The sequence below is a fragment of the Erinaceus europaeus genome, chromosome 1 (genome assembly GCF_950295315.1).
Source record: "Erinaceus europaeus chromosome 1, mEriEur2.1, whole genome shotgun sequence".
NCBI lineage: Eukaryota > Metazoa > Chordata > Mammalia > Eulipotyphla > Erinaceidae > Erinaceus > Erinaceus europaeus.
In genome coordinates this window covers 62,288,701-62,314,092 of record NC_080162.1, presented here as the reverse complement: position 1 = coordinate 62,314,092, position 25,392 = coordinate 62,288,701, and the positions used below count along the sequence as shown (strand labels likewise).

Genomic DNA, 25,392 nt, shown 5'->3' with positions numbered 1-25,392 from the left:
GGACAACCTCTTCTTATCTCATGGCAGGCCAACTCTGTGATACCATGAATGCTTCAGATTTCCCAGTGGGAACTGACAAAAAATAGATATCAGCTAAGATCACCTAATTGCTGACTCCTTCCACAACCCTGTCCTCTTTTCTTCATTTTTTGTTTATACTCCAGAGTTTTCTATTAAGAATTCTTGTTTCAGGATCTGTTTCTAGGCAGCCAAATCTAAGACATATATTGATGAAAATTAACATTATATTTTAATAATCTATGAATAAAAATCATAAATACAATTACACCGGAGACATCACTTAAATTTTGGCAATAATTCCTCTGAATAGTTGCTGATTTTTTAAACGAACCGGTAAATTTTGGTATTTTTTTACTTGTTTTAAAGTTAGTGAGGGAAAAGATGCAAAGAAAGTGAAGCTTCTCTCCTGCAGGTGAAGTTTAGGGATTTAAACCTGGATTCTTGCTTATGCTACTGTGTATTCTCTGCTAAGTGAGTTACCACCTGGCCCCCCAAATTTGGATATTTTATACTAGAGAATTTATAAAACTAATTTTACGCATGCAAGAAATTACTCAGTGTCACAGGAAAATTGTGCCAAATTCTACATAATTTTGAGTTGCTCTGAATATCCTTTTCACTTAAACATTCAAACCACCTAGAAATAGAGTATGTGAGCCAAGCAAAATATGTTTGCCTAAAGACTAATTTTACTGCTACCCCAATGAATAGAATCAAGGAACCATATTTGGACAAGTGGTTTGAGATTGTCATAAAATTGATTTCAAGCTCAACAGAGGCATGAACTAGTAGGAAAAGTTCTCTGTAATATCAACCAGGTGCCCAGAGGAAATTAATATGTAGATATTGAAAGCATTAACTAGACTCCTAATACTGAGTCAGACACAGAATTTGGATTGCAGAGTAACGGGATAAAAGATTCTAATTAGGAAATAGGAAGAAAGAAAATGAATATACTCCCCTAAGGATCTGATTGAAGGGTGAAGTTTTCATTCAGTTGTATTAATCTTCAAAGTTAGTTTTATTCCATCAGTCAGAGGAGAACTAAAAATATGAGTTGAGTTTTGTGTAGTACTATCTAATCTCTCCTTTATATTCTTTACATGGTCTGATTTCATGAAGACTGCGTATAGATTTTAAGTTCTTGGGGAAAAGTAATTGCATAGATATGAAATAGGGAAATTTAATGGTTTGGCTCATTAATATTATCAATATTAATTCTTAGTAATATGATTGATATTAAATTAATATTTTCTGATATTTTACATGTACACATCGTATCTAATGGTATCTATAATATTACTTATCTATAGCATATCACACCTTTTTTATGATAACAATGCATTTATTTTTGACAGCCAATATTTTAGTGGTTAAAAAAATCCTATTAACAAATAACAGATGTATCAATGTGAGAAAAATCAGACTTTTTCTGTATATAATGGATCTTCTCTTGATTAAGATTTTCATAAAGGAAGGTGGAAGAAGCATATTTGTGTCGATCACATGAGGTGCATTTTCTAAAGCAGGATGTTGAGTAATCAATATGATCAGAGGACCCTGCCACCCTCTGTCCTTGCTGGCAGGCTCTGGTTCCCCTCTGGGTCCCTGACTTCCTGAATGGCATAACCCTGCTTGTGGTCCAGCTGCTGTTGATAGGAGAGCTGCAAGGATGGTAGGCACTTACTTGAGCAGAGGTCATCTCACTCTTTAGCCCCAGTTTCTCAGCAAGTATGCGAGCTACCATGGTTGCAGTTGCCTTTGCTTCAGCAGCTAGACTATGTGTAGCCAGTCCACTAGGACTCAGTGAAGATTTGTCTTTTGGAAATGACTTTTCCATTCCATTTACTTTTTTATTCAGGTTAAAGTAGTCCAGAAAGTGTATCATCGTTTTCTTTCGATGGATTTCAGGACATGTGGGTCCTTTTTTTGGCTGGAGCAGAAAGCTCCTAAAAGCATTTCTTGCTCCTCTGACCTGGTCAGGGCTGTTTAAATTCCTGGCTAGGAAAGCCCAGTATCGAGCATCTTCTTTATTCTTCTTTGCTAGTTTATCCTCCCTAATTTGTTTATCAGAATTAGACGATGGCTCCTCAGGGTCTAAACTATTTGCTGCCAGACAAACATTTGTATGACTGTCTTGCATAAGCACATTAATATCACTGTCTTGCAAAATCAAAGCAGTAGTGTAGTCCCAAAGGATAGGGGAATTTTCAGAGAATGCATGCTTGCTATTGTCTTGAAAATCTTTCTTGAAAACTATACTCCCTTTAGTCTCAAAGTTCTCATTAGCCACTGTTCTGTTAAAGTATGACTCACTTAAATTAACAATAGACCTTTTAAATGGTAGAGAGATGCTATTGGGTTCTAGAGTCTCTGAAGCCACCAGATCCATATTCAAAGTCTGGGAGATACTGGGACCCAAGATAGCTTTCCAGACGGGGTCCTCTTCAGTTCTCATAGATTCTTTGACCCTCGGAGATGGGAAGATCTGAGAAGATGGTTTTAGCTTTTGGTTAGACATGAGGATATTTGAAGGCCTTTGGTCATCAGCTATTGGTTTCCTTTCTGAAGTCTTTCTGGTTCCTTTTCCCCCAAGTGAGGTCACAGGGAACTCACTCACTAGGTTGGTGTTGAAAGCTAACATTTTTGTGATACACTTTTCTCCCAAATGACCCTGAGGAGACTTTCCCAAGTGTTCAGCAGATATAACTTTTGAGGGGAATCTAGATTCACTGGTGACAGTGTAGCGATATGTGGGAGGGTCTCTACATTGTGGTAGGGATGAATGTTGAATCTCACATAATTTGTAATTTGTAGACTTGAAGGAGTGGAGGTGTAAGCCCCATTGCTGCTTCACCCGAAGCCTGATTAGGTGGGTTTCCAACTCCTGTTTAGTTTCTGCACTTATAGAGGAGCTCTTGTGGAAAGTATGGCTGTTAATTTCCTTATCTTTGTATACTGGATTTCTGGGTTCCATATTGCAAAAATCATGATTGACTATGAGCCAGGATCTACGTACACTTAAAGGAATGAAGCCTTTTCTAATTTGCTCTGATTTTTTATCCAAATGGATGTTGAAGATATTTTCTAGGTGTTTTGGGAGTGGGTCTCTAGATAAGCAATTTTTTGATTGACTGTTTACAGTGTTCATCAGGTAATTTTTTAAGTCTTTAGAATTCATCCCCCAAACCTTTAGAGGGAATTTGGCTAAGCCCCTGAATATGTTTGGGGAGGTTCTGCTCAAATATTGCTCTGTGCCTTTCTTGAAAAGTTTCCTTATTAATAATATAATACCACCCTTCATTTGGGACCTCTTAGGACACCTGAATGCTACTTTTTGTGCATCCAGGATGTATTGGTGTAAATATGCAGAGGCCCGTGAAGAGCGTGGAGTTCTGTGTAGTGCCTGAATTGATTGGCATACTCTTGGGTATTCACTTTGAAGTGGCATCTTGTGGGGAAGACCTTCCTGAGCTTGATATCTTATAGGTCCCTTTGGGAAATATATTGGGACACTATGGTTGGTGAAGTCCTCCTGAAGGAGTGACTCAAACCCATGGCTGTTCTGGGTGAGATTAGGAGGGGCTTGACAGGGATTTTGGTCCATAGAGGGTAAAGACTCTTCCTTTTCTAGATGTATCTGGGATAAAGATAACTCCAAATGTTCACTTACATCAAGGGATTGTGTCCTGGTATGGACTGTAAGACTAAATAATTCAGAGCAACTATCCTCAGGTGTAGTAGTAGATGGGTGGATTATTTGAGAGGGTGTGAGAAGCACCTCAGTCTGGACTGGAGTTAGAGGTGCGGGCTTGGGCAGGGGAAAGTTTCCAGACAAAGACTGTAATTCATCCTCAGAGTAAGGAAAGGTCAGGGCTCTGGAAACTGGTGGTGTTACAGGTTGACATTCTACTGGATATGCATGTAAGATTCCATTGAACGGAACAGAAGAAGCCTGCAGTTGAGATATGCTCCTCGGGACCAAGGCAGTAGTCACAATGGACTCACTGTGTAGAGTGGGGAGACCCCAGAAAAACTGACTATATTTTTGTTGGAAATGGTCACCCAGGACTGTTGGATAAAAGGATGACTGAGAATTGGTCTCCTTTTCTGCTCTGTGTATATCCCAACAGATCATGGGGATTGTAGTGCACTTCTCAATACCTACTGATTTCAACATATCCCTCACAGAATGTCTATGGTGGTCTATAGTCATCTGCGCTGGAAATGAGCCCTCTTTTTCTTTATCCTTCCAAGTTTTCAGGGCTACTTTCTTACAAATTAGTATCTCCAGCAGATTTTTTACCTCTGGGTTGAGAAAGGATGGGCTAGTAGTCTCTACCCATCTATTAGTGGAGTCATCTGAGAAGGAGGCCTCTAGTTGGTGGTGGGGTAGAGGCTTTTGCTGGGACTTGGTCTGTTGCAATGAGGTGGGGGAAAACAAGTTGCTAGCAATGAATAAAAGTGGTAACTTTGAGCCACTGAGACCTGAACTGCATGGAACCAAAGAGGTCACACAGGAATTACCTGGAGGTAGGCTCTTTAAAAGAGAGCTTGGGGTAATTCTTTCTGAATAGGATTGACCTTTTTGAGGTACTTTTGACTTGGTTGAGGCCAGGGGTTGTTGTGGTTGCTCAGTCAGAAGTTCAAGAGATAGTTTTGGGTTTGAAGCAGGAGTAACTTCCACATGTAGTCTACTATGGGGTTGATAAGCTCTGGCAGGCACTACCTTGGCATCTTGGTGTAATTTTAAGAGTTCAAATAATTTCTCCACTTTAGGAAGCTTCTTTGGTTGACCTTGTATAAATAAAGGCAAGTCTTTAATATCTTCTGAGTCATGCAGGGAATCTCTACAAGTCCTTAAACCTTTCTTCTGGGTCTTTTTCCTAGATTTTAGCTTCTTTTGACACTTTTTGATGTTTTTATTTTTCTCAGGTGGTGGATTCGGTGAGTGGTTTTTAAGGAAAAGGAGGTATAGGAAAAAGAGCACTAATCCAAACAAGAAGGGTAAGATTATATCTGCATCCCATGAACTGGAACTGGAGCTCAGCCAAGGAAACGCTGTGCTGCTTTTCAGAGACAAGAGGTAATTCTCCATTTCCTGATTAGCAAAGTGGCTGTCACACAACTGAGCTCTCAGGGAGTTGGCTTGGGCATTTAAACCCTCAACCACATCACAGAAGTGGCTATGTCACAATGAGTGTGGGGGAGGGGCCAAAAAGAGAGGCAGGCAGGTTTTAAACCATGAGCTAAATTACTGAAAATGGCCATGTCATAATGGATACCTGAGGGTGTGGGAAAGGCCAAAAAGTAATGAAGCAACTTTTGTTTGTTAAGAAAAAGAGTATAAAAAGGGACTTATTTTGTTAAGAGTCAGCTCTGGTTTATGGTGGTGTGGGGGACTGAACCTGGGACATCAGAGCCTCAGGCATAAGATTCTGTTTGTATAACCATTATATTATCTCCTCAACCCTATAGAGTTGAGGGTTTAAACCCTTAACAATATCACAGAGGTGGCAATGTTACATGGGCAGCAGAGGGTGGGGGAGGGGCAAAAAAGATAGGCAGCCTCTATCTTCCTGAGTCTTATTTCCCCTTTTCCTTCCTTTTAAAAAACATGATTTCATTGGGGCCTATTTTAAAATAAATTTGTTGAGATGTATAAAGTGTCCATCATGGCCAATTTGATCTACATCTACATTGTGAGACTGTCTACCATCCCATCTAACTATTTATCACATTTATTACTTCATATATTTCTGTCTCCTTTTTGGTGAGAAAATTTAGCTTCTACTCTCAGAAAATTCTAATTGCACAATATAGCATTATCACCCATAACCTTCATGGTTCACATTGGATCCTCAGAACTTATCTTCTAGTTGAAAATGGCTTCCCTTTTGCTGAATCAATTTCTCTATTATTCTCCTACCTTCTGGTCCTTGAAAAACACTTTTCTCTTATGTTTTGACTTTTTTTTTTTTACTTATACTTGACATAATTGTATCATTGTAGGAAATAAAAAAGCTATATTTAAATTAGATCATGAAGCCAAAAATTTGAATAGCATATATATTGAAAAAGTTTATGGAAAGTATTTAACGTAGTTACTTCATTTTTTAAAAATTTATTTCTTTATTGGGGAATTAATGTTTTACATTCAACAGTAAATAGTTTGTACATGCATAACATTCGCAGTTTTTCATTTAACAATACAACCCCCACTATGTCATTTATCATCCTTTCATGAACCTGTATTCTCCCCACCCACCCACCCCAGAGTCTTTTACTTTGGTGCAATATGCCAATTCCATTTCAGCTTCTACTTGTTTTCTTTTCTGATCTTGTTTTTCAACTTCTGCCTGAGAGTGAGATCATCCCATATTCATCCTTCTGTTTTTGACTTATTACACTCAACATGATTTTTTCAAGGTCCATCCAAGATCGGCTGAAAACGGTGAAGTCACCATTTTTTTACAGCTGAGTAGTATTCCATTGTATATATATACCACAACTTACTCAGCTACTCATCTGTTGTTGGAAACCTGGGTTGCTTCCAGGTTTTGGCTATTACAAATTGTGCTGCCAAGAACATATGTGTACACAGATCTTTTTGGATGGATGTGTTGGGTTCCTTAGGATATATCCCCAGGAGGGGAATTGCAGGGTCATAAGGTAGGTCCATTTCTCCACAGAGGTTGGACCAATTTACATTCCTACCAGCATTTAGGGTGCAGGAGGGTTCCTTTGACCCCACACCCTCTCCAGCATTTTCTGCTGTTACCTTTTCTGATGTATGACATTCTCACAGGAGTGAAGTGATATCTCATTGTTGTCTTGATTTGCATTTCTCTGGCAATCAGAGACTTGGAGCATTTTTTCATGTGTTTCTCGGCCTTTTGGATCTCTTCTGTGGTGAATATTCTGTCCAAATCCTCCCCCCATTTTTGGATGGGGTTATTTGTTGTCTTGTTGTTGAGTCTGGCAAGCTCTTTATATATGTTGGTTATTAAACTCTTATCTGATGTATGACATGTAAAGATCTTCTCCCATTCTGTGAGGGGTCTCTTGGTTTGGGTAGTGGTTTGTTTTGCTGTGAAGAAGCTTTTTAATTTGATGTAGTCCCATAGGTTTATACTTGCCTTAGTCTTCTTTGTAATTGGATTTGTTTCCTTGAAAATGTCTTTAAAATTTATGCAGAAAAGAGTTCTGCCAATATTTTCCTCTAAGTATTTGATAGTTTGTGGTCTAACATCCAAGTCCTTGATCCACTTGGAATTTACTTTTGTATTTGGTGAAATACAGTGATTCAGTTTCATTCTTCTGCATGTTTCAACCCATTGTTTCCAACACCATTTGTTGAAGAGACTCTGCTTTCCCCATGTAATAGTCTGGGCCGCTTTGTCAAAGATTAGATGTCCATAGGTGCGGGGCCTCATTTCTGGGCTCTCAATTCTATTCCACTGGTCAGTGTGTCTATTCGTGTTCTAGTACCAAGCAGTTTTGATGACAATGGCCCTACAATAGAGTTTGAGATCTGGGAGTGTGATGCCTCCGGTTCTGTTCTTTTTTTTCAAGATTGTTTTGGCAATTCTAGGTCTTTTCTGGTTCCAGATAAACATTTGTAGCATTTGTTCTATTCTCCTAAAAAATGTGCTTGGGATCTTGATGGGATAGCATTAAATTTATAGATGGCTCTGGGTAATATATTCATTTTGATGATGTTAATTCTTCCAACCCATGTACATGGAATATCTTTCCACTTCTTTGTGTCTTTTTCAATTTCTTTGAGTAGTGACTCATAATTTTCAGTATACAAGTCTTTCACTTCTTTGGTTATGTTTACTCCTAGATATTTTATTGTTTTTGTTGCTATAGTAAAAGGAATTGATTTCTGGATTTCAATTTCTTCTATCTTAGTGTTTGCATAGAGGAATGCCACTGACTTTTGAATGTTAATTTTATAGCCTGACACCTTACTGTATTGCCTGATGATTTCCAAAAGCTTCTTGCTGGATTCCTTAGGTTTTTCCATGTATACTATCATGTCATCTGCAAATAAGGAGAGTTTGACTTCTTCTCTTCCAATCTGTATCCCATTAATCCTTTGCAGGTCTCTCTCTCTCTCTCTATCTCTCTCTCTCCACCTTCCCTCTCAATTTCTTGCTATGTCTATCCAATAAAAAATAAAGATAATAAAAATATATATGCTATGGCATATGCACCAACATGAATCGATCTCACAGCTCTTTTGCTGATTGAAAGAAACCAGGAATGTGCTAGTACTACAAGTTTCCATTCATATGAAGTTTAACATTAGGTGAAACTCATACATAGTGACAGAATGCAGAAGAGTAGCTAGCTACTTCTGATTGTGAGACAACACACTAATGAAGAAACAGAGGGAACCTAGTGAGGCATTAGAAATTATATCTTGATCTGGATGATGACCAGGTTGGTTGTATATTTGCATAAAAACATATAATTAAATTCTCTATCATTTATGTCTTATTGACTAAAGGATATATTCAATCTAAAGACACACACACACACACACACACACACACACACACACTAAAGCAAATTGTAAATAGCTATAACCTTCCCTGCTGCATTAAATTTACAAATAGAATAGATTATGACTAACATCTTTTGTTCAACTGCTTACCCAAAGGCTGACTGATATCTAAAATTATACTCTCATTTCAAGTCTAAACCTTTCTCAGAGTGTGCCACATATCTGGAGATTATAATTTGTTATTCATTTTCAAATAAATTTAATGGTTTTCATATAAATCTGTATATTAGAATCAGTCAAACTGCTTAAAACAGATTTTTAGTCTATATCTGTATGAAATGAAAAACAACCTCTGTGGAAGTGGGGTCTAGGGATCAGAAAATATATTTATTTTAATATAACTTAATTTAAAAATATGTTTCCCTAAGTGATTATGACATTACATCTCCCAGACGGCATTTTTCCATAGCACCTTCTAACTTTTTATATGGGGATTCTTATGTTTTCGGAGATCCTTTTTATGGATCAAGCCTGTTGAGTTTAAACTCTATAGGACAGATAAAAATAATACCATTTCTCTTTTACAGATGAACATGTTGAAGCTCATTGAAATTAAGTAACTTGTGCTTATCTCAGGAAGGATAAAGCTTCTGATAAAGATCTCCTGTCATTCTTAGATTATCAATAGCAAGCTCTGCCAGTCTCTCTTTTAGAAAAATCTGCTTGATTGGGCAGTTAAATGCCTTCCATGATACACTAGATTAGTTCAAATTATCCACTTATGGGGGAAAATTCATTGAAAAATATTTCTCTGATAATCGAGAACCAATACTTTTACAAAATACTAAAAGGAACAACATTTTTGAATGAATGTACTAAAATTGTGTTTCTACAAAATGAGTAAATGAGTAAAAAATGGGTAGATATTCAGGTGTGATCTTCATTTCTATTTCCAAATCATCCTCCTAATTCATTATAGATAGTACCCCTCAATTTCACTCATGCTATTATGCTGTTTTACGTAAGGTCCTTTCCTTCTTGGAATTACCAACAGATTCCCCAGTTCACTGAATATATATACTCCCAAATCAGTGGCAGGCTCTCTAGTATAAGCTCTTAGTGATAAGTGTTCCTTGATTTGTCTTGCCATATTCCTTCATTCATTTTTAATTTTTATATTTCAGATAGTGTCACTGATAATAAATGTATATATATACATATATATATCCTATTTATTTATTGGATTGAGACAGCCTGAAATTGAGATGGAAGAGGATGATAAAGGTGGTGAAAGACTGATAGACACCTGCATCCCTGGCATCCCTGCTTCACCACTTACAAATCTTTTCCTCTGCAGGTGAGGAACAGGGGCTCAAACCCAGGATCTTGCACATTGTTACATGTGCATTCAACCAGGTGCACCACTACCTCCTCCCACCCCCATTATCTATATGTTAAACATCTTACTCTACTAGTAGTACTTTCTAACTTTCCCTCTCACACATTCAAGTACATTATCTGCAGTAGTTCCTATACCTTATTGATTTCCCCTAATTCCATAACTACTTTTTGACTTTACTGTCCTGGTATCTCAGTCTTTAAATTTTGGGATACACAGAGGTTTAGTTCTTGGAAGGTTTTGTACTCACTCTTTTGGAACCAAAATTATAAGTTTAAATATATGTTTATTGATGTCAGCCAACTTCATATCAGCTTGCATTTCTCTGCATAGTCACAGACTCTTTCATCTACTTGCTTGACTAATAAACTCAGTCAGTTGTATCATAGATATTTATAAGCAAATATATCTAAAACTGAGTGTTCATTATCTGACATAAAGCTTATTCGTAATATATATATATAATTTTTATTTATAAAAAGGAAACATTGAAAAAAACCACTGGATAAGAGGAGTAATTCCCACATAATTCCCACCACCAGAACTCCATATCCCATGCCTTTCCCTGATAGATTTCCTATTCTTTATCCCTCTTTGAGTATGGACCCAGGGTCATTATAGGGTACAAAAGGTGGAAGGTCTGGTTTCTGTAATTGTTTCTCCACTGAACATGGGTGTTGGCAGGTAGATCTATACTCCCAGCCTGTCTCTCTGTTTCCCTAGTGGGGGTGGCGTTCTGGAGAAGTGGGGCTCCAGGACACATTGGTGGGGTCGTCTGCTCAGGGAAATCCGGTGGGCATCATGTTAGCATCTGGAACCTGGTGGCTGAAAAAAGAGTTAACATATAAATCAGAACTAATTGTTGACTAATCATGAACCTAAAGGCTGGAATAATTCAGATGAAGAGTTGGGGGTCTACATTTTGTTGATAGTTAGTAGTCCTATTTTAGTTATATTCCAAAGAGCCCATGACTATACTATTTTTTTTTCTTTTCTTTCTTTCTTTCTTTCTTTTTTTTTAATCTCACCAAATGGTTAGGTAAAAATTTGGCTATTAGTTTTGACTCCTCTGCCTTAAAAACCTTGTCTGATAAAAAGGAAAATTTTATTGTTCTTCCTTCAAAATAGTTAGTTTGATAATCTGTTGTCTCTTTCACGGTTGCTATCTGTGTTTAAGTTACATCATATTTTGCCTAAAGTACTGAAAATATCTAACTAGTCTCCCTACATCTTTTCAACACCACAGCCACTCTTCTGCTGTCATTTAATCCCAAGTCAGATAATGTAACTCTTCTATGTCAGACTTTTGACAACATCTTTCTACAGAGTGTGTCCTAACACTTCAGAAGTGGCTCTTTGGTCTTAGAAAACAAGCTCATCATCCCCTATCTCCTTGAAATTCTTACAACCCTGACTTAATTATTTTGTTGTAGTCACACTGAACTTCTTACTGCTAGAAAATCCTTCCTTGGGGTCTTTGCTCCAGATAGATACCTTCTCTAAATTTTTTTTTCCTGAGATATGTATGGTTTGCATACTTTCATTATATCAGTGACTTCCTATCTACTTTATTTAAAATCACGACTCTCTCATTTTCAACATCTATTTAAATACTTCCTTGCTTTCTTCTCTTCGTATTGTTTCCCCCCACTATCTATCTATGTGTTAAACATCTCATACCTGGTTTGAGCCCCCCGCTTCCCCACTTGTAGGGGTGTTGCTTTATAAGCAGTGAAGCAAGTCTACAGGTATCTATCTTTCTCTCCCCTTCTCTATGTTACCCAACTCTCTCAATTTCCCCCTGTCCAATCCAGTAAAAATAAGGGAAAAAAAAGTCATACTACAAGTAATACTTCCTAATTTTCCTTCTCAACTCATTCAAGTTGTTGAGATTTTAAAGACAGTAGGAGTGTGTGTGTATTTTGTTCACTGTTATTTTGCCAGCACCCATGACAGTACTTAACATACAGTCTGAAACCAATTAACATTTACTGAGTGAAGAAATTGTTAAATGAATGCAGGGATTTTGGTATTTTACTTCTAATAATATAAACTACATATAAATACAAACTGAATGGGAGTCAGCCTCTCATTTGTTTAAGAAATCACTTGGTATATATACATCTATCATATTTATGATAAATTATAATTTCCAGCTCTTTTTCATATGAACTCCTGCCAGGCTAGGAATTCTCTATTGTTTATTCATGGAATTATTTTTAAATTCATAAATTTTAAAACATGGTCCTTTATATGCTTCGTTTTATTTTCAATTCAGCAGTCCAAGTCTGCCAAGAGGTAATTCTGGATATTGACTTTGATATGTCTTATATTCATATTCTTTTTATGGTTTTTTTATAAAATTTTATTTGACTGTATTTACATTCACTATACTGTTTAATCAGATAGGGCAATTTGAAGAGCTCTTGGGTCTCTCCAAAGAATAGTTGTATCCAATTACATTTTCCAAAAACAGTTGCATCAATGCAAGTACTTGCTCTTCTTATCCTGTGATGATGCTCTTCTCTTGAGACATTTTGTCTGTGTTCTATTCCACTGAACCTAGATATGCATTTAACTATATAGAGAAATAACTTTATGTAACTTCTTTTTTAAATTAGTTAATTAATTAATTTTCCCTTTTGTTGCCCTTGTTTAACATTGTTGTGGTTATTGATGTCATTGTTGTTGGATAGGACAGAGAGAAATAAAGAGAGGAAGGGAAGATAAAGATAGACACCTGCAAACCTGCTTCATCGTCTGTGAAGCGACTTCCCTGCAGGTGGGGAGCTGGGGGCTCAAACCGGGATCCTTACTCCGGTCCTTGCGCTTTGCGCCACCTGTGCTTAACCTGCTGCGCAACCACCCGACTCCCCTTTATGTAACTTCTATAGCTAGATTATAATTGGTGATACTACTACTCTTTAGTTCTTCCTCAACACATGTACCTAATGCCCCTGATCTGACATTAGAAGCTTTGATAAACTCATGCAGTGTTGGGAATAGTGTGGTCCATTATCCTGTTGATTGTTAAAACCAGCAAACTAAGAGGAAGGCAGGGCCATGTGGACATTATTAGCGGATGGCATTCTAGCATTAGCAGATAACCTAACAATGCAAGATCTGAAAAACTAAGCATTTAAGTTGTGTTTTGCAGAAGCAGCTCTCTCTTGGGATTCACTCTCTTGAGATCTGGTCTCTTTGGGATTCATGTACTTGGAAGCTGATGGCTGAAGAATAGACTTGTGACAGAAACTAACTCATACTGTATGTCTGCTGTTAGACTTGTGTTCTTTAATCTAGTCTCAAAGTAATGTAATTATTTATAGGACCTAAGACTTGAATATCAAGCTGCTACCAAGACTTCCAGATCCTAATAAAACTGCTGTTTTTACCCAAACCACTGCTTTTTTTTCTTTTTCTTTTCTTTTCTTTCTTTCTTTCTTTCTTTCTTTCTTTCTTTCTTTCTTTTTTTTTTGTCTATAGTGAAGCTCTCCTGCAGTGTCTTGCTTTCTCTCTCCTGATGTTCCTCTTGCCTCTCAGTTTTTCTGTCTCTATTCAAATTAAATAAATAACTTTAAGGAAAGAAAGAAAGAAAGGAAGACAGAACGAACTTCAGCTATGTTAAGGTTGCCATTTGGGAGAAAATATATGGAAAAGTCACATAGAGATTGAAGCCTAAGGGGCCAGGTGGTAGCGCACCTGGCTAAGCACACATAATGTAGTGCACAAGGACCCAGGTTCAAGCCCCTGTTCCCCACCTGCAGAGGGAAAGATTCACAAGTGCTTAATCAGTGCTGCAGGTGTCTCTCTCCACTTTCTTTCTCCCTCCCCTCTCACTTTATCTCTGGCTCTATGCAATAATAATAAATTTAAAGAGAGAGAGAGAGGTTGGAGCCTAAGAAGTTATAACTTTTTTAAGTGCCCAGTGTTTCAGTCACTGTATTACTGTCAGACCTGTGAGTGAAGAAGGCTTCAATATGAGACTAATTTCAGTCACCATCAAGCTACAATTTCATTAGCTATCCTAGATCAGAACTATTCAAGTGAACCAATTACAAATTCTGGACTCTTAGGAACCATGAAAAATAGGAAAGTTCTTGAAGTCACAATCCATTAACTTTTGAAATCATCTTTTACATAATAGTAGGTGATTAATCCTACATTGTTGATGGTATTCAGTTGAAATGATTTTTTAAATTATCTTTATTTGCTGGATAGAAATAGCCAGAAATCAAGAGGGAAGGGATTACAGAGAGGAAGAGAGACAGGGAGATACCTGCAATGCTCCTTTACCACTTGCAAAGGTTTCCCTCTGTAGGTGGGGGCTGGGGGTTGAATCTGGGTGCTTGCACATTGTAACATGTCTACTCAACCAGGTACAACACCACCCAGCCTCTGGTTGAAATATTTTGGGAGTAGTTATCAGTATATTGTTTAGGTTTTTAGATGTTTCACATGAGAAACACTTCAGGTAGGAAGGTTTGCTAACTTTCTCTATGAGAAGACAACTATTTTTCCTTAAATGCATCCTGAGTAGTAAATTTTCAGTTAGAACTATTTATGAGAAACCAGAGCAATGGTATACATTAATTCAGATAAATAAAGATGTCTGAAAATCAAGTTCATGGAGGTTCCAACTCTGACACACATTTTTTCTTAGGATGACCTTTCTTGTACTTATATAAAGAAATTTGAATAGCATTTCATTTGTATATTGTTGACTTTTTTTTTCTCTCATAAAAGCTTTCTGGTTCTAAGTAGATTCAACTGAATGCTTTATGTTACATCCTCCCTCTTAGATCTGATTTATCAGTAGGGAGATCATATTCTAATTACTAGAACTATGCTTTTACTCCAAATTGATAAATTGATATTCTGCATTTGAATGAGAAAACAGGAAAAAAAAAAGCCAGCAAACCCAAGTTGTTTCATTTGCTTTACTAATGTCTGATATATTGTGCTGCTTAGATCTTCAGCAATTTATATGAAATTCCAACTTCCTTTTTATTTTGATTATAAGCAGCCTGGATTTATTTATTTAAGGGCATACACTCTATTTAAATTTTTATACAGAGAGAGAGAGAGTAAAACAGAGCACAGTATTAGAGTTTCCTTCAGTTTGATGGGAGCTAGGGTGAACTTATTGTGTGCATGGTAAAACAGTACACCGTCTAAATAAGCTATTTCACTAGTCCTCATTTCAGTTTTTCATTACTGTTGTATCTTCTAGACACCAATAACACAGATGAGAAGTTGTGTCTATGTCTTAAAGACTATACCGTAAACCATTTACCTACCAATAAATTTTAAAAAATTAAAAAGCAGATATTTCTCAACCATTTTACCTTCTCATAACCAGCCTCACAAGTATGTACTTTCTGATAATAGAAATTTGTTAATGTCTTCTTGTTCCAGCACCTCTGTTTATAACAATATTCTAAACTTAATCACAATATCTGAATTTTTGCCTTTTGGAGATTTATTTCAGAGTGAGATATATAGAATGAGGAAAACTAACCACACTTGTGTTCATGTTAATTTAATTTTCTTTAACAAACTGCGAGGGGCTGGTTTTCTCTTAGCATTCTTGTAAAAGTTGACCCTGAAAAAAATGCATGCAAAGATCACTCTTCACAAAAGAAAGGTAAAATCAGTGTTGTTAATTTATAACATATAAGTTTTAGACATCTAAATTCTGTGTTCAAATTATAGTTGAGTCTGTCTTTATCGTGGGGTTATCCAACCTCCCTTCTGAGGATGGAACATTTTCTACCATTGTTGATACTCATTGAGGACAAGGTCTTGTGGGAGCCCACAAAGGGGTCCATTATGTTGTACCTGATGGAGATGACCAGTAACAATAGAGAAAGTGATCTATTTGAGGTCTAGGCCCATCATGTCTGTGTGGGAATCCCAGGATTCCCCCGATAGAGTCCCAGATGATGGGGTGGTCTGGTAGTGACTAAGGAATCATCATTAAAGTATGCCAGTCTCTTGTCCTTAGTCAGCTATTGTAGTCCTTACTTTGATAAGGTTAGCTTTAGAGTGACTGAGGGAATTTTAATAGGAAGTAGATGAGGAAGGCATCTATGTCTAAGTAGAATCTATTTCATTAGGTACTTTATGGTGTCTTTTTTTTTAAAGGAACAAATATATATATTTTTAATTTAAGAAAGGAGACATTAACAAAGCCATAGAATAAGAGGGGTACAATTCCGCACAATTCCCATAACCCAATCTCCATATCCCACCCCCTCCCCTGATAGCCATCCCATTCTCTATCTCTCTGGGAGTGTGGATCCAGGGTCGTTGTGGGTTGCAGAGGGTGGAAGGTCTGGCTTCTGTAATTGCTTTCCCGCTGAACATGGGCGTTGACTGGTCGATCCATACTCACAGTCTGCCTCTCTCTTTCCCTAGTAGGGTGGGGATCTGAGGAAGCGGAGCTCCAGTACACATTGATGGGGTCGTCTGTCCAGGGAAGTCTGGTCAGCATCTTGCTGGCATCCGGAACCTGGTGGCTGAAAAGAGAGTTAACATACAAAGCCAAACAAATTGTTGAACAATCATGGACCTAAAGACTGGGATAATGCAGATGAAGTGTTGGGGGGTATTCCCTGCATACTCTTGCGTACTTCTGCTTTCAGGTATATATTTTCCCACTAGTTTATGCTCTATCTCAGGGGACCTGGACTATATCTAGGTTTGGGGACTTTATTGGGGAGTGGAACACCTGGAATAGAATTAGAGAATACTATGAAAGGAAAGGTCTCACAAGACATTCACTTCAAAGGAGATCCAAAAGGCTTACAAACATATGAAAAACTGTTCCAGGTCGCTGATTGTCAGAGAGATGAAAATAAAGACAACATTGAGATACCACCTCGCTCCTTTGAGAATGGCATACATCAAAAAGGACAGCAGCAACAAATGTTGGAGAGGCTGTGGGGATAGAGGAACCCTTCTATCCTGCTGATGGGAATGTAAATTGGTCCAGCCTTTCTGGAGAGCAGTCTGGAGAAGTCTCACAAGGCTAGACATAGACCTTCCATATGACCCAGTAATTTCTCTCCTGGGGATATACCTAAAGGATTCCATAATGCCGAACCAAAAAGATGTGTGTGCATCTGTGTTCATGGCAGCACAATTAATAATAGCTAAAACCTGGAAGGAACCCAGGTGCCCAACAACAGATGAGTGGCTGAGAAAGCTGTGGTACATACACACAATGGAATACTATGCAGCTATTAAGAACAATGAGCCCACCTTATCTGACCCATCTTGGACAGAGCTAGAAGGAATTATGTTAAGTGAGCTAAGTCAGAAAGATAAAGATGAGTATGGGATGTCCCCACTCATCAACAGAAGTTGAGAAAGAAGAACAGAAAGGGAAACTAAAAGCAGGATCTGATTAAATCGAGAGCAAGACACTAATGTAAAAACCCTGTGGTGAAGGGGAGGGTGGTCATTGGGCTTCCCAGCACAGCGGGGGGTGGGTGGCCAGGGTGGGACACAGTCTTTTGGTGGTGGGAGTGGTGTTTATTTACAATCCTATTAAAGTGCAAACATATAAACCACTATTTAATTAATATGAGAGGCGAAAAACTGATGATATGTCTAGAACTTCTTAAAACACAGACTGAGTCTTTTTAATACATAGGCTGTCTTTGATATGTTCTCTCTCCCAAAAGCCAGGACCAGGGAGAACAGAAGCAACTGGTAGCACAGCTATATACAAGATGCTAGGTATTATACCCCAAATCCTATCAAAGGGACTTTCCAAAGTTAACCCTATCACCAAATAATGTGATGATAACAATAACTATCCATTGTCTTCTTGAACCCTAAGAAAACAGGAACCTCACATTTCCACTATAGAGCCTATATTTCCCCCAGTCCTGGAACCTTAGGGTGGGGCCCACTTTTCTGCATGCTGCTCTCAATTCAAATCAAATAATATTGCATCCGCGGATCGCAACCTAATCAACACCAAGAGTGCCACCCCAGCATGCTTCACTTCAGACTGTGACTAGAGACTTCAGGTGTGGAATGACAACCCTTCAGCTTCATCACTCGGGTGAGACCTTTCCTTTCATAGTATGGTGTCTTTTTAGGTTTTTCTACTTGCTTGTTCATTTATTCACTTACCGCAAACTATTGTGCACTTTTGCTTTAAGGTATATATTTTGCCCTGATTTATGGATACATGTGTACATATGCCCTATCTCATGGAACCTGGCCTATATATAGGTTTGGGGGCTTTGTTAGGAAGTGAACCACCTGAAAAGGAACTAAGGAGTCCTATGAGAAAGGAAAGGTCTCACCAGAGTAATGAGGCTGAAGGGTTGACATTCCACGTCTGACATCCCTAGACATAGTCTGAAGTGTAACATGCCAAGGTGATACTCATTGCATTGCTTAGGTTGGGATCAGCAGATGCAGTATCAGTTGGTATGAATTTACTGAAGCTTGTAGGAAAGTGAGCCCCACCCTAGAGGTTCCAGGACTGGGGGAAATATGGGCTCTATAGAGGAAGTGGGAGGTTCCTGCTATCTTAGGGTTTAAGAAGGTAGTAGTTATTGCTGTAGTCAAATTATTTGGCAGTTGGGTTAACTTTGAAAATCCCATTGTTAGGATTTACTGTATCACACACGGCCTCACCATAGTTAATGTTCTTTGATGTTATTTATTTATTTATTTTTAATTTTATTATGTTTATTTATTGTATATAAGCAACCAGAAATTGAGAAGAGGGGGTGGTAGAGAGGGAGAGAGACATAGAGACCTGCAGCCCTGCTTCACCACACACAAAGCTTTCCCCTTGCAAGTGGGGACGGGGTTTGTACCCAAGTCCTTGTGCACTGTAATGTGTGCATTCAACCAGGTGCACCACCACCTGCCCCCTACTTTAACATCATAGATATGACTATATCTTATAAAGTAATGCCTCTCTTTGCTTCTGTTCTCCCTGGTCTAGCTTTTAGGTGAGTCAGCATTTCAAAGAACAAGTCATTGTTAGAAATGCATTAACAATTTGAGACCACTGTTAAAATTCAATCTGATTACCAATATGAAGTCTTAAGTGCTTAGATTGAAGGAACATAGACTATGGTCTGTGCATTAAAAAGTTTGAGACATTCAATCAATTTTTCCCCTCCCATATTAATCAAATGGTGATTTATATTACTACATATTAATAGGAGTGTACGTCAACATCATTACCACCACCAAAGGACTGTATTCCCCCTCTCCCCAGTGATGCTGAACATATACTCTCATGCTCCACCTAGAGATTTTTACTTTGATGCCCTACTCCAAACTCAGTCAGATCCTGCTTTGAGTTTCCTTTTCTGTTCTTCTTTCTCAACTTCTGTTTATGAGTGGGATCATCCCATACTCCTCTTTGCCTTTCTGACTTATTTCACTTAACATAATTCCTTCTAGCTTCATCCAAGATGGGTCAGATAAGGTGGATTTATTGTTCTTAATAGCTGCATAGTATTCCATTGTGTATATATAACACAGCTTTCTCAGCCATTCATCTGTTGTTGGACACCTGGTTTGCTTCCAGGTTTTAGCTATTACAAATTGTGCTGCTATGAAAATAGGAGTACATATATCTTTTTGGTTGGGTATTACAGTGTCCTTGGGATATATCCATAGCAGAGGAATTACTGGGTAATATGGAAGGTCCATGTCTTTAAGGTCTTTTTCCAGACTGCTCTCCGCAGAGGCAGGACCAATTTACATTCCTACCAGCAGTGCAGAAGGTTATCTTTTTCCCCACAACCTCTCCAGCATTTTGTTGCTGCTGTCATTTTTGATGTATGCCATTCTCAATGGGGTGAGGTGATATCTCAATGTCTTTATTTGCATTTCTCTTACAATCAGTCATCTGGAGCAATTTTTGATTAGCCTTTTGGAACTCTTCTGTAGTGATTATTCTGTTCATATCCTCTGCCCATTTTTGGATGGGATCATTTTCTTTTTATTTGCTAAGTTTGGTGAAGTCTATATATTTTGGTTATTAGACTCTTGTCTCATGTGTGGCATGTGAAGATCTTTTCCCATTCTGTGAGGGGTCTCTTTGTTTTGGTGATGGTTCCTTTGACTGTGCAAAAGCTTTTCAATTTGATGTAGTCTCATTGATTTGTTGTGTTTTAGTCTTCCTTGCAATTGGATTTGTATCATCAAATATGTCCTTGAGGTTTAGGTGGGGAAGTGTTCCACCAATGTTTTCCTCTAAGTATTTAATAATTTCTGGCCTAATTTCCAAGTCCTTGATCCATTTGGAATTTCTGTCGGTTTGTTTTTGGTGAAATAAGGTGGTTCGGTTTCATTCTTCTGCATGTTTCAACCCAATTTTTACAGTATCATTTATTGAAGAGAGCCTCCTTGCTTCATTTAATATTTTGGTCCCCTTTATAAAAAATTAGATGTCCATAGGTGTGGGTGACCAACTCATATATACTTAGCAGCATTAATGTTACCAGCACAAGTTTATCTCAAAATCTATTGTGATCACTAACAAATGACTGGCTTCACAAGGAAATTCTGGCATAAGTTATGCCAATTAATAAAACTTTAGATGCCGTGCAGAGGTCAACATTGCTACAAGACATATAATAATTACTCTAGAGTGTGGTCTTTGATATAGTGTTAACATACAATCTGAAGGTCTTCCTGTTTTACAGGGTAACAGAATGGTTCAGCAGTCTAGATCAAAGTTCTCTATTTCAGACCATATGATTTAAAATGAAAACTAATGCTCATATCTAGTTATAACCTTAAATTTTTGACAAAATCCGACTTTTCCAAAAAGTTCACACATTTTTGCCTTGTTTTAAGTCTTATTCACAATGTCTAATTGTAAACTAGCTGTGTAAGAAAATATACCATGTATTAACTACAAGTTTCAAAGTTTTGTACATGTTTTTTAATAGGTGATCAGTTTTTGTGAGGCTATCAAGGAAATTTGTAAAAGAGGCACATTTTTATTATAAGTTATATATTTAGAGAGTTCTCTACAAATTTTATTTTACTTTGTTTAAATTTTTGTGCATTTATTGACCATGTGTATTCTTTATTTATCAAAGGCTGAGAAACATTGTTTAAAGTCTCCTCCACGAGCTGTAATTCTAGTTAATTTTAAGTTTTTAATTTATACATTTGATGAGGTTTTTTTGAATACCACTTTATAACTGCTCAATTTACAATGCAAGTATATATCTGAACATAAAACATGACATTTTTACTTGAATCATCTTTCATTCAGCAGGAATGTGAAGTTTTGGTAATTTATTTTAAATGTTACCCAGAGAGAATACAGGATTGATATAATTTCTGAAGACTCGCATGTTTAACATTCTGTTTTTCTTCCTTCCAGAAGTAGTGACTTCACTGTGTGTAAAACCATAAATTTTGCCTTTTCTAGTCTGTGCTCCTTTTTCTGCTGACAGTTATTTTTTTTCTCTTTGAAGTCACTTGTGTCTCTTACCTTGTTTAATAGAATTTTTTGCCTGTGCTATCTTTTTAATTTTATGCTTATTCAAAAAAAAATCCAGCAGGTTTCTAGTTGTAATTTTGTTTCTTACACATTTTTTTGGCTGTTCCATTTTAACATCAGTTTGGTTGCTTTCTTGAGTTCTTTTAATTCTAGACTTTATTGCATTTGTTTCTAAGTTGTCACTTGCTTAATCTCAGCAGATAATGTCCGAACTCTGGCAATAGGTTTTTATTTTCTATCATCTTATGTGTAATTTTAACACATTATTTTAATATTTTCATGTTTTCTTATTAAATCTAGAGAAAAATATCACAGTTATCTTTTCTGCAATTTCTATTCCAACATGAATTAAATTTTCAAATATGTGCATCTGTTTCCTTACATCTGTTTCCTCTGTTGAGCATTTCATTCAAAAATTTCAACACCAATATTCTTAAAGACCTTCCCTATTTCTTCACTCACTTTGTGTCTAATTAACTGTCTTTTTTACCCTTGTGTTCCATATTCATCTTCACCTTTTATTACTGCTGTTATTGCAGTTTCACGTTTCTATTTTATGTAGATTAAGAAGTGTCTTTTGTGTCAATAAGAATTCAGCCATTCATTCAACCATTATTTGCTGAACACCTATTTCATGCTTAGTGGCACCTTTATTAGTCACAGACATTAAACACAATAATTACATAAATAATTATATACTGACAAAAATCGCAGGGCGCCCTGAGAGTATGCAGGAGGTTTACTTTAATAGCAAGAGGGGGTCAAGGAAAGGGTTCCTTCAGAAAGTAACATTTCAGAGCAGATATCTGAATAAAGAGCAATCAGTGAGCTAGCTCTGGAAGGGTTGAGTGAGAGACTTCCCAGCAAAGTGCTTAGCATAGCCACAGGAGTTCAAAATTTCTGCTTGCCTGATTCTGTGTTCACTCTGATTATTTTAGAATAAAAATCTTCTTTACCTTGATCTGTAAAACATTTTAGAATCATGTGTTGACATTTTCTGTTTATGCTTGGATAAAGGGAGTTTGTTTCTGGAAAATGGTTAGTACAGAGATCTTGTGGTTTGGCCCAAGCTTAGGATTTTGTTCATTTTGGTGATTATGGAAATTTTTCATAAAACAACTGAACTTTGAGCTAGTGCTGATTTGCATAAGTCTCAGTTCATTTGTGTAGTCAAAGTGTTATAACATCTACCATGATGTAGTTGGACTGGATAGTGTCTCCTGCCCCAAATTTCTGATATTATTTTCTCATTAAAAGAAGCATCTGGTTTTGCTGGGGGGGGGGGGTGAAATTAAATTACAAGGCTATATGAGTTAGGGTCAGAATGATGGATGGAATTTTCCCTCTTTTGGTCTCCTCAGATGAATAGGGATGTTCTGTATCATGAAACAAAAAATAAACTAAATTTGATGACTTTATAGAAAAATGGCATTCCTTCTAAATTTGAAAACCAGCACTCTTCACTTTGGAGTCATGTGATCATTTTTGTTTGTTTGCTTTTTGTTATGGCTGTTTTTATCCTTTGTGTAATTATATGTCTTTTAGTGGCATGCGACATGTAACAGGCACTATTTTAACTAGATGTATTTGTGTGTGTTTTCTGAAGAATTTCTGAGAACAAGTTAGCTAGTTAATATTAAAGCTTGGAGTATTTTGATAATTAAAATAATTCAGAAAAAAGTTTACGTGAAGACAAGGTCAGTATTTTTATTAGTTTGTGCTTATACCCTTTGGGCCATGTTTCAGGTCATCAACTTAAACTTTTATTATCAAATATAGAAATATTTGATCATGTGGAGATCTAGAGAAGAGAGGACATGGACCTGTGTGTGCAGATTCCAAGCATTAAATGTCATTTTGTTTAAAAATATTTAATTTATATTAATGATAAAGCTATAATGAAAGATGTACACATAGAGGTAGAGAAAGAGGGAGAGAGAAAGGAGAGAGAAGAGCCTAGAACACTGCTTTGCTCTGGCTTATGTTGGTGCTGTGGATTGAACCTAGCACCTATGATCTTCAGGATGAAAGTCCTTTGAATAACCACTATGCTGTCTTCCCAGCTGTTAAATGTCATTTTCTAGAGTCACGTACGTCAGTGCTTTTGGAGTTGTTCTGCAGTGAACCATTTCTTATCATGCAAAGTGTGCCCCTGCATCAGTGGTGTTCTAGCATATAAAAGTGTGTAAGAAATGTAGAATCTCAGGTCCTGACACAAAGATAGTAAATCTGAATTTTAAAAAGGCCAACCCTCCTCTGGTTAAAATGGGAAGCATTGAGTCAGGGTATCTGTGCTGCTACTATGCTCCATTGGAGAATGTGAAAGAGAAAAGAAGGCCATTGGAAGAGAGATTCTTTTTCATGTGCTTCCCTCTATATGACTATAGAAAAGTTAATCACAATTTTATGAGCTGGGAAAATAGAATAATATTTATGCTAAAGATGCTCATGTCCAAGGTGCCAACATCTCAGGTCCAGTCCTAGGCACCATGATAAATTAAAACTGAATAGTGTTCTGTTTTATTTGTTTTAAAGAAGAAATACATTTCAATCCTTAAATGGAATCCTAGACCTGTATACCTCAGAGAGATAAATCTTTAACAATTACAGTAAGAAATCACTAGTTACAAATAAAGTTGACACTGACACATTGATGACTTCTTTACTGTTAGTACTGCAGTAATATAGGGGGGTAATCTAACTTTTCTTTCTTTCTCTCTCTCTCTCTCTTTCTTTCTTTTCTGCTTTCTATTTTTGGTTTGGAAGCTAGTATGCCCTTCCTCTTATATTAGCTCACTAAACAAAACCTAAATATTTTATTGTCCAATTGATTCAGGACCAATTCAACTTTGCTGAGCACTATTGTAGCATTTAAATGTGGTCCATTATTTCTGTCAAGTCTTTCTTCCATAGTCTAATTAGGACTGTTTAAATGGTTGTCATTTGACATGCTTTTATGTAAGCATTTGAGAAAATCTTGTGGATGCCAAATACTGCAAGATATACTTAGGTCCTGGATCTTAGCTAGCCAGAAACATACTGCATAACCAACTTGTCCCTTTATCCCAGAGAAAGCTTTACTGGAGGTGTCCAGACCTGGTAGAAGGAATCAGACTGAAATCTGTGAACTGCCTTAAGTATGCCAGTAATAACCCAAATTAGTTTGGGTCTTGTTTTCCCTCCTCTTGAAGCCAGGAGCATGTGGGGAGGGAAGGTTAATACAGTGCAGTCTTATCTCCTCTGGGCAATCCTGCCAACTTGGAATAGTTTAGCATCTCCTCCCTAGGAAGGAAATGTGCTTTGCCATAGTGATAAGGAGAATGGTAAAGAGGTCAATCCAGAGAGATTAGAATGCCTACCAACATCTCCCTGTGCTGTATGGGGTTATTATGAATCTAGGAAGTAAAAGTCTGCAGTTAATTTTAGTTCCAAGTAACTTGGTCTCTAGGGGGCTCTTCTGAGCGATGCGAACAACTCAACAGAACCTTGTTAAAGAGATTTCATTCTGTGCATCCAAAGTCAGGGCCCGCACCTAATTTTTGCACAGTCCCAGTTCAGTCAAAAAAGAAAAGCAGATTTCTAAACTCTTCAATAATCTCTTGTGTGGGAAGAAAACATTTTCCATGACTTTGTTAGGGTTCCTGGCCGGGTCTGAAAATTCGACTGAATTTGAGCCATATTACCAAGTTAAACAACAAAGACAGCACCCGTCTTTAAATTCTTCTGGAATCCATTTTCAATGTAAGTTGAGAGGGCCAGGGCTTGTTTGCAGGTAGATCTTCCTGGGCGGAAACCAGCTTGGGCGGGTGATAGGAATTTCTCTGTAAGAGGAGAAATACGTGACAGAAGCAGCCTCTCAAGGAGTTTGTAACACATGGAGAGGAGAGAAATTGGTCTATAGCTGGCGGCCAGTGTTGGGTCTTTCTTTGGTTTCAAAACCGCTATTATCTT

At 37.3% G+C, this 25,392-nt stretch overlaps 1 protein-coding gene across 1 annotated transcript in view; it reads right to left on the bottom strand.

Moving 5' to 3' along the window:
• Positions 1 to 1,386: 1,386 nt before the first annotated feature.
• LOC132541366 (spermatogenesis-associated protein 31E1-like) overlaps positions 1,387 to 25,392 on the bottom strand; it is a 101,050-nt gene continuing 77,044 nt past the window's right edge. Inside the window, exon 2 of the mRNA XM_060201694.1 lies at positions 1,387 to 5,207. Coding sequence (XP_060057677.1) covers positions 1,409 to 5,207 — 3,799 coding nt within the window. The 3' untranslated portion in view covers positions 1,387 to 1,408. The remainder of the gene's footprint in view (positions 5,208 to 25,392) is intronic.